The following is a 10110-nucleotide window of genomic DNA, read 5'->3' as shown; positions in this document are numbered from 1 at the left end:
TGTCAGCTAAACTGTTTTTGCCTATGTGTTATCTTATTGCATGTGTGAAAAAAAATCTGTTGGCTTTTGTTTACTTTTTCAGGTGCGCGGCAAGCTCTCACTCAAGTAACACATTCCAGTGGTCTTCTGTCAACAGACTGGGTGTATTGAAGTACCATTACAAGGTCCAATAAACAACGCTTGCGAGATGTGTGACGTGCTCTTGCTTAAAATCGGAGGACTTCACTATTAATGTAAGCTTGAATAGGTGTGCTGAAGAACCTGTGTAACGTGTACTTGTTTATTAACAAGTACAAACCATTACCTCACCTGACATTTTTTTTCACCTCAACATAACTCTTTACTGTACATTTCTGAACAAACCATTACAGCGACACAACACTGCAGTAAGGTCAGCACAAGTGTTCATGCATGAACACTTGTATTTACAAGAATTGTATTTGCATTATTATACTAAATATGAATATGAGGTGCGTATCTTTTTCAGGGTGCATACTCTCGCAGGTCGTACAAGCTCGTCATCTTGTACGCACTCAGCTCGTAGAAACGAACTCGTTCATAATGTACGAGAATCTCGTTCAGTGACAAGAACGCGATCTCGTACACATGTGTGCGAGAAATGTACGCGATGATTGCTGCGTAGACTGTACGAGGTTCTCGTAGACTCAACGAGTTCTCGCAGACTGAACGAGTTTCTCGCACAGTCTACGGAGCAATAATCGCGTACACTATTTCTCGTACGTTCTCGTTCACAATTTTTTCAATAGGGTTGTCTTTCAACGTAGCTTTCAGGCGTCACACAGTACATATAATTTTTCATGTACGCATCTCTTTCATGATTTACTGTACTAGACGTTACTAAGTAAATGTATTTTGTGCATCGTTTGGTTTTTTTGCGTGTATTACGCAAGATTGACACTGACAAGTTACCTTACATGTTTCTCTACAGCACTAAACCTTATTTTCACATCGCAGTTATTTTTACACCGGCTTAATCCTGTCAGTACACAGTTTTGTGGGCAAAAAAGGAAAATTGCGCGTAGATATCGTCAAATAATTGCAAAGAACGCAAAGAGCACGCGCTACGCAAGGTAAACTAACTGCCGTGCGCGAGTGGCTGGCTACGGTAAAGGAGGCGTGACGTGTAAACCAAAATACAGGAGCGAAAAAGAAAAACTTCCACACACAGGGGTTCGCAAGCCATATATACCAAGCAACGAAACGCAAAAAAAAGAATGGTGCGTATTTCAAACATACACACGGCATATTAAATGGGATTGAATTGGGCAATTTGGAGCATGTTCCCGGCGCCATACATTTGCGTCTTCGACCCTCGACGAGTTAACGGCTATTGGTTATAAAGATGTGCAGATGCGATAGCGATTAAAAAAATCCTCATCAAGGCAAACCACCTGGAAGCGTGCCGCGAGTAACATTATTTATGAACGCAAGCGTAGCTGAGTCTGAGCTGGTGTGATTCAATATGGCGGCGCCTGCGGGGTTGTCTCCACCCTGAACGGCGGCGCTGGCATCGAGGCACCCTATCTTAAACGATACATTGCCTCCCCCTATACGTGCCAAAAGACAACAAGCAGAAGAGGTGAACTCATGACGATTTTTGCAACGCCATGGCTTTCCTATATCTTACTGGGCATTGTAGACATGTTTGGTGCTATCGTGCGGGTGCGTATCGTGCTAGGCGCTTTCGCACGTGTGTTTGTGCGTGTGTCTGTGTTTCTTTCGTTTTCTTTATAACCCGATTTTTTTTTATTCGTCATCATGTATTAAACCGGGATGGACCGCTGTGCGAGCTGGTGCGGATTTAAAGCAAAGGGCACAGCGCTGATAATACAAGGATGGTACGGTGATTGTGCTGGCCGCTCGTCTGTCATCCGTGTACTTTACGAACTCTGCATTTTACCAGATCATATTTTACCAGATCGAGGAGGTAGCTAAGCTAACCTCCTCGGTTAGCATTAAACTTTTTCTGTCTGTCCGCGTGTGTGTAGAAGAGCTGGACAAGTCTTAACTACGTTTCATCTGCCTCAACAAGCGTAGCCTATGACAGCGCTGCACAGAAGCCGTTGTAAAACAGCGTCCGGCCGGCGCTCCGCAAACTGCGGCATCCTATCTTGTATAGCGACCGCGCTCTCTTCTCCTCGGACTCTCTCCGTAAGCTTGGCGCTGAGCCGTGCTCCCTCAAGGGCTACAGAAGATAGCGTCAACATTTCCTTTCCATACGAACCACTAACTACTCCGTAACCAAAGGGGCAAAATTACCGGCTGCGTAAACGACCTTGCCCGCCACGGCGGCACTTGGGCGGAAAGCAGGGGGAGGGGGTGCCGCCGGGCAAGCCACGCCGACGCCGCCTTCCCCCAAGGACAACCACGGGATCCACTGCTCCTCTGATACCGGGCGAGAACGGAGCAGACACCGGCTTGTTGTTGCACGGAACGCCAGCATCCATTTTGGAGCATTTGCCTCGTGCAGAGCACCACCGACCCCCAGCGCGATGCCGTACACCCTGTACAACCTCTACGGCAGCCCGCCGTGCGCCTTGGTGAGGATGCTGGCGAAGCACATCGGCGTTGGTTTGGAGCTGAAGAACGTAGACACCTTCAAGCGCGAGCACTTAGCGCCGGAACACCTCAAGGTGGGTTGACTCGCCGGACCAGTGGGCGTTGTCGGCGTGATCTGGCATCGGCGAACGCGGATCGCTGCTGATGGCCACCGCACTGCCAAAATGGCGTCTACGGCCAAATTTTGCAGCGGTCCGTGTTTCTTAAGAGTCTGTGTTGGTCGACGGATATAACACACCTGACCAAGTAGCTTTCGCGTAATTTCATTTAGTAGCACATGTCTTGCATGAAATTGCGTTCGTTTATTGCATGCACTTTGTGCAGTCATAATCGACATGCATAATAAGTCCTTCTAAGCAGACAATTAAAGTACATTACTGAAATCTATAAAGCAAAAACTTCGCCGTGTCAAACAGGGGCTTGGCATCCATCGACGTGATAGAGTTGAAAACATTGTGCATAGAGTAAGCAACGGCACATTAATAACGACAAGTAAGCAACGACAAAATAGCACTGAAGCTGCGCACGACCATTTACGACTTTTGGCTTCAGAAGAGTTATTTATTTTGTCGAAAGTGTTCAATATTTTCGCAATGTACGCATGAACACACGCTTATTCATCGGCCATGAACCAGTCCGCGAAGTTTCCTCGCGAACTCCAAACTTCCCTTGTCAAATTGGCTTGTACACGTCTTAACCTAACAAAGTTAGGTGAGGCACAAGCACTACTCTCTGGCATATTCGTGTTAAAAGCGTAAAATCCGTCAAAAACAAACAAAGCGTGCTCCATTCAGCATTTACATCAACAAATGTTGACCAGCCGTGGTTGCGTAGTGGCTTTGGTGTTGCGGTGCTAAGCCCGAGGGTGCGGCATCGAATTGTCGCCACGGCGCGGCCGCGTTTCGCTGAGGGCGAAATGCAAGAACGCCCGTGTACCGTTCATTGGGTGCACGTTAAAGAAGGCCAGGTGGAGAAATTCAATACGGTAGCTGCAATTATGGCCTGTCTGATAATTGTGCCATAGGTTCGTCATATAAAACACCACAATTTCGTTTTTAATCAGCAAACGTTGCTGGCAGTTTGTTTTTGCTTGATGACACAACTTCGATGCGCTTTCGCGCACACTAACTCCTGCAGCGATGCAGCTAAGAACGCTGTAGAGCCGCGAAATGATCACTTCGACCATTACCTGTTACATCGTCGGTGCGGACGCTCGTCGACGAGCCGCATTAGCAGATGTCGGCACCGGCGCAAACGCACCCAAATCAGCAAGCCCCTTTGACACGGAGCAGCGAGAAGTTGCAACGCTTTGCTCTTTGTTGCCATGACACCGTCATCAGTTTGCACCTTGCACGGCCGTCCTAAGTGGGTGCACTAAGGTTGTTGTGGCAAATCCAACTTCTTCTCGTAGCAGAAAATCGAGGCATTAGCAGGGGGCCTGAAGCCTAAAATATTGTGGTTTTCATCTGAACACAACAGTTTTTCGACGGCAGTTATACGTAAACTAGTTTATTCTCTACGAGTCACGTTCGATAGTATTTGGAACAAGAACCTGGTGCGCTGTAATACGGTACAAGTGTTTCAGCGGTGCTGTAGGAAAGCGTTTCTCCCCTTTTTGATCTTAGGCCTTGTTGCGAAAGCCGAAGGTCCCAGCGGCCACGAAGGTGCCATGTATGGTGCCGTGCCAGATGCCGAGAGGAGGAGATATCCAGGGAGATTAGAAAACTGTTTTATATACACTGTACATGGTGGTATTTTACAAGAAGGGCTCCATGATATCGGAGCCGTCTACGTGCTAACGTCTTTGCATGTTGTAGCGTTTACATCTCCGAGCGTTCTACATGGTCGAGCATCCCTACAGCACTAAAGTCCCGCTGTTTTATCCCTTTGGTTTCCCTCTTTCACTCGACAAGGGAATGCACTTTAGTTCTTAGCCAATGACCACCGTCGATCAGCTCGCAGAAGCCACCATTTCCAGCCAAGAGTCGCCTCTCCGTAGTGGTCAGTTCGCGGAAGCGACCATTTCCAGGGATGGCGGCGGTTGTCTTGAAAGGGCTCCAGGTTGGCGCGTCACAGTTGGTGCCGGGCCTCGTCGTAGTTCGGGCGGCGCTGGTAATTTCACGGAAACGCACCAAAGGGCGACGTTGCCGTTTAGCGACGCATGAGGCAGCCTGGAGACTAACTGCTCATTTATCAGTCCCAGGTGACACTTCCTGGCCGCGAGAACCGACAAGCGTGAAGAGCACTTGACAGCTTCCCCGTATGTCGATGAAGCCTCCTTTGTCCCGAAGGGCCGCCAGACACAACAGCACCCCCGCCGCCAGATGGTGCATCGGCGGGTCGAGTTGTTCCATGCAGCTCGGCCGGTTTGATGCCTGCTTTGCTCAAAGCCATGGGGCGGCTGCTTCCAGGAACGAGGATCTTCCCGCCAAAGGCCTCTTCATATAGATGGGCTCTGTCTGAACAGCAGAAATGCAAGATGACAAGCTCCAAGGAGCGACCTTTGTCAGCCACACACAATGCTGCAAGCGCCACTGCAAGCCACTCTCATCGCCAGACTTTACCAATTCCAAAAATCTGACAACCCCCTATCTAAAGAAAACCCTGAAACACAAGGTGCGAGTTGATCTGGACAAGTACCAAGAAACTTGCGATGATGTGTCTTCGCAAACCGACACCAACTGGGTTTATGTAATGAAGCTAAGTAATTATGAATTAGAGCTTCCACAGATCAGGAAGGCGAAGGGAGAACTGGCCTTCACTAATTCACATTCCGTAATACTTAGCACAAGAGAGCTACATAATCATTACATAATGCCGAAAATACTAAATAAACAAATGGAAAAACCATCTACGTCTTATTACAAACTCGTGCAAAAGCGGAGTTCCTTTACTTGCGCAACTTGCACGTGACATGCCAAACTATATGCAACTGACATTTTGCATTTCACTTCTATAGCTGTCGTCGCGTATCCACTCCCCTTTAAATAGTTGGTCTAACCTGAGCCGAAGAGGTTAACAACATAACAAAACTGCGGCATTCTTTACGCCTGTGAACCATTCAACACAAATCTCCCACAAAATGAATACAAAAGAAGAAGAAAATGCTACCCGTCTTCCTTGTTTACTTATTCTCGGGCCCCAATCGCACCCCTTTCTTTCAAACGCACTCGAGGGGGTCGCGCATTCCGGGGATTTCGCAAGGTGCCGTCGCGAAGAAGGCAAAACCCACTAATTTGCCTGACACACCTTGTAGCTGCGACTTTCGAACAGCCGCCTCCAAGTACTGGGAGGGGGATGCTTTGACAGACCCGCGGGCGCACTGTCCCATTATCTGCTAGGCAGTCGCCTTTCATTTCCCCCGCGAGTGATCGGCCACGGTGGCAGCATACGGGACGCTTCCTTTTGTCCCTCTGCCTACAGTGTAGTACTTAAGGCGATGCGGTTAGGCGATGGTCACTATGCCTGAATCTACGCGAAACTCTCCTTTTCGCGACGTGCGTCACGCCGATCCCCGATCTCAGCAAACGCCTAAGCTTGGGAGTTACCCTCCTTCGCCTTTTCACGCTCTTTGCCTGGACTCTGACCTTAGCGAATTTGCCCCTGTCGCCCGGTCTTCGCCGCGCACTCGCCGGAGCAAGACGTGTTTTTCTTGCTCCCTTGCGCCGCTTTGTTCCCCTCCCACGACCACGCTCTGAGCGTAGCCCTTATCAGGGCTCCCAAGGGAGTGGGACGTTAGGAACCTTAGCTCTAGCTGAGTTACCATATAGCTAGGCGGCTACACTCAACATGTAGCCATCCAGCCCAGCACCCTCACGATGGGTGACCTCTCGGACAGCGAGTCCGGTTTCGCGCCCAGCGGCACCCCCGGCCGCTCGCGGAACATGGAGGCTCTCCTCAGAGCCACTCGACGGCTCCTGACCCATGACCTGCACCCACCGGCTCTCCAGTCTGCATCCCAGAAGGTCGGAACAGTGGGTAAAAAAATGCGCACTGCCAAGCGCCTCTGGCCTTCACCCAGACGCACCGGCGCCCCGACCCCTGCAACGGCCCGAAAGCACAAGCGCCGCAAAGTCGCCGCAGCCCCCCGGGATGCTGCATCCCCCCCAGCCACGTCACAAAGCCACCCCAGTTTGAGAGAAGCTGAGACCACAACCGGTTCGCCACAGCACACCGAACTGGTCTCGCCTCCCCCACCCGCGCAGCACGAAGTGGCCACGCACTCCCCCCCCACCTACCCCCCCCCCCAACAGCCTGACACAGCAGGGGACGGTGCGGCAGACGAAAAGAGCCCGCATACAAGTACTCTCTCCAGTCCCCCCCTCTCATCCGCTTCCACGAGCCCTTCCGAGAGCCCCTCCCCCCCGCCATCAACCGAGAGCACTCCGAGCAGCGAGGACACCTCCTCTCCAGCTTGCACCCGATCCCCTTCCCTGTCGGATCGAGAAGTCTCCGAGCTGTCAGAGGGAGAGGAACCTGTCCATCAAGTCCACCCCCCAGCGGGTGACGTGGCTCCCGAGGTTGCGGAGGTAGAGGAACCGGCTGCTCAACCCCCCCCCCCCCCCGCACATCACGAGGTCCCCAAGCTCCCGGAGGGAGACAAACCGGTTGAGTCAACAACTCTCAGAGCACGTGGCCTCCAAGCTCCCGGCGAGAGAGAAATCTCCCCAGCGACATCCCCCCACGGCGGACCAGGTTGACACTGCTCTACCGGAGAGAGGGAAACCGATCGGACAGCTCCCTTCCCCGGCCGGAACGGCGCGCCCCAGCTGTGTGCTTGGTACACTCGCCCCCCTGGTCGAGGATGCGTTCCCCCCTCTACCCCCTCCAGGCAAGCCGCCCCTCCCCCACCCTGGCACAGAGGGAAGCCTGCCACAGGCAAGGAGGGAGAGAGACAACCAGCTGAAGGAGTCAGCTGTGGCTCCAAGGAAGCAGCCCAGCGACCGGGCCGGCACACGTGCACTCAACGGTGCCCCGCCCCCTCCAGCGATGCGAAACCGCAAGCGCCGCCGCTGCGGAGGCCGTCGACAGCGTCCTCGCCGCGCCCCAGCCCTTGTGCCTTTGCGGGAACCCTGCGACACTGTGTTGTATCGCCCCCTCGCCGGGATGGCAAACTTCCTCGCACACTCGCAGGAGGCGATTGCGGCACAGCTGTCGCGGGTGGCTGGCGCGCACCAGGTCAGAGTAAACTTCCGACTCAACATTGTCGCGGTTGACGCTGCCACCGACGCTCCACTGGACCCGCTCCTCGCTGTCACGGAAATATGTGGCGTCCCGGTTCGCGCGACGTCAGCCCCGGCCGAGTCCTGCACGGGATACGTCTTCGGCGTCGACCGCAACCTCAACGACGACATACTGCTGGCGAATATCGAGTCGGTTGTTGCGGTACTTGGATGCTTCCGTGCGGGCAGAAATGTCCTCCGCTTCGCGGGCAGGAAGACCCTTGCTGAGGTCGCATTGCTTAAGGTGCGCCGGTCTGTGCTCCCGAAGCTCCCGCGTCCTAGGCAGTGCCACCACTGTGGCGCCTACGGCCATATAACCGCGACCTGCACCTCCGAACAACGTTGCCTTCGTTGTGGGGGCGCCCACAAAACGTCCGGCTGCATGGCCAAACAAGCCACATGCCTGAACTGCGACGGCCCGCACGCGGCGACAGAGCCGCGCTGCCCCAGCTGGCAGCACGAAAGGAAGGTCGCTGAGACCCTCGCCTCGTCTGAGCTGCCCATAACTCACCCAAGCTACCGTCCTCGTCCGCACCACGGGACGGCCCACCACACAGGCGCCGCAACAACTCGGCGCCTCCCGTGTCCCGTCCCGAGTGCAACCTGGCCGGAGCTACTCCGACGTCGCGGGCGACCGCCCGCCGAGGCCGCCCGTCGCGGGCAACACGTCGACGCCTGCGCCCCGATTGCCCTCGGCGTCTCCCGACTCACGCGACGCCGTCATCGCGCTGTTGACTGCCGCGCTCGCGTTCGCGACAGATTTTTTGCCGCAGGACTGCCCCGCACGCCCACTGTGCGCGGCCGCCCTTGCCGCTCAACGAACACTTGCCAGCCATGGCAGTTAGACCTCAGGGTGCCTCTCGGCCGCGCATATTGCAGTGGAACTGCAACTCCCTGCGCCGCCGACACGCTGAGCTCGCAGAGCACCTTCCTCTGCACGACTACGATATCCTCGCTTTACAGGAAACGTACGCGCGTGCAGAGGAGGTCTCGCTGCCGGGCTACATCGGTTACAGCAGTGCGTCGGACTGTGCCATGCTTGAGTGTGACGCTGCGCTGTGCTCTGTTGACGCGCATCCGCCTGGCCGTCCCCGCGTTGCCGTCTACGTGCGAGCCGCCCTTCCTCATGCGCGGGTCCCCACGGACCACCTGTGCTCCGCGATGATCGAGTGCGTGGCCGTCACTGTGCGCGTGCGCGGCACGAACACCTCGGTGGCCAGTGTTTACGTTCGCGCGGGTGCCCGTCGCGCCGAATACTCTTTCGTTGTGCGCCTCACTGCGCTGCTCTCGCCCGACACCGTCGTGTGCGGCAATTTCAACGCTCACCACCGCGACTGGGGCAGTGCCAGGAGCAATGCGCGAGGAGAGGACTTGTCGTCTGCCGTTGCGGCTGCGGGCCTCACCGTCCTCAACAGTGGGGAAGCGACGTTCGTGCGGCGGGACGGAGTCGCCACAGTGATCGACCTGGCGCTTGTCTCGGAGCGCTGCTCCTACTCATGGCAGCGTGCTCCGGACACCGCCGGATCGGATGACTACCCGATCACTCTGTGCCCCACCAAGCCAAGTCGCGGCGCCACACGCGTGTACGCTGTCGTGCGGTGGCCGCTCTTCCGCGAGATGTGTGCGAGACCGTCGCACTGCAGTGATTACTTCGCCCACATCACGGAGTGCGCGGGCCGTGCCACGACACGCGTGATCGTCCCCGCCGGCACGCCCTGCCCCGACATCAAGTTGCTGAACGTCCGCGCGGCTCGCCGACGTGCTCAGCGACGCGCGGTCCACTCCGGTGCCGCCGCGGGCTGGACTACATACAACCGACTTGACGCGGTGTGCAGGCGACACGTGAGGCAGCTACGCCGACGTAGCTGGGCGGGCCTCTGCTCGTCGCTCGCGAGACCCCGCAACCAACACCGCGGATGGCGCGTCCTGAATGCGCTGCTGAACCCCAGGACACCACGGTTCCCTGTGCTCACCATCGCTGCGGCGCACGGCATCAGCGAGCTCGCGCTCGCCGAACAGCTGGCGGACGCCTTTGCTGCTGCCGTCACCGCTCCCCTCCTTGCTGTGCCTGCGGTCACGCTGCGGGCGCTCTACGTGGCTGTGTTCGTGCGGGGTGGAGATCAGTCAACCCACGCGCAGGCAATCACAAGTCTGTGCGAGGAAGACTTCACCTTTCACGAGCTGCAGCGCGTGCTGTGCCGCGGACGGCGCCGCAGTGCGCCCGGGCAGGACGGAGTCACCCATCAAATGCTGCGCAACCTGGACGAAGATCAGCGACACTTCCTGCTCGACGCATTCAACGGTGTCC

General features: G+C 55.4%; 1 protein-coding gene across 1 annotated transcript in view; it reads left to right on the top strand.

Annotated features, from left to right (window-relative positions):
• The first annotated feature begins 2323 nt into the window (after nucleotides 1-2323).
• LOC119445778 (glutathione S-transferase 1-like) overlaps nucleotides 2324-10110 on the top strand; it is a 603258-nt gene continuing 595471 nt past the window's right edge. The window contains exon 1 of the mRNA XM_037710055.2: nucleotides 2324-2654. Within this exon, the coding sequence (XP_037565983.1) occupies nucleotides 2514-2654 (141 nt within the window). The 5' untranslated portion in view covers nucleotides 2324-2513. The remainder of the gene's footprint in view (nucleotides 2655-10110) is intronic.

The sequence above is a fragment of the Dermacentor silvarum genome, chromosome 3 (genome assembly GCF_013339745.2).
Source record: "Dermacentor silvarum isolate Dsil-2018 chromosome 3, BIME_Dsil_1.4, whole genome shotgun sequence".
Classification (NCBI taxonomy): Eukaryota; Metazoa; Arthropoda; class Arachnida; order Ixodida; family Ixodidae; genus Dermacentor; species Dermacentor silvarum.
Note: the sequence above shows the minus strand (reverse complement) of the source record. Positions and strands in the feature narration are given on the sequence as shown.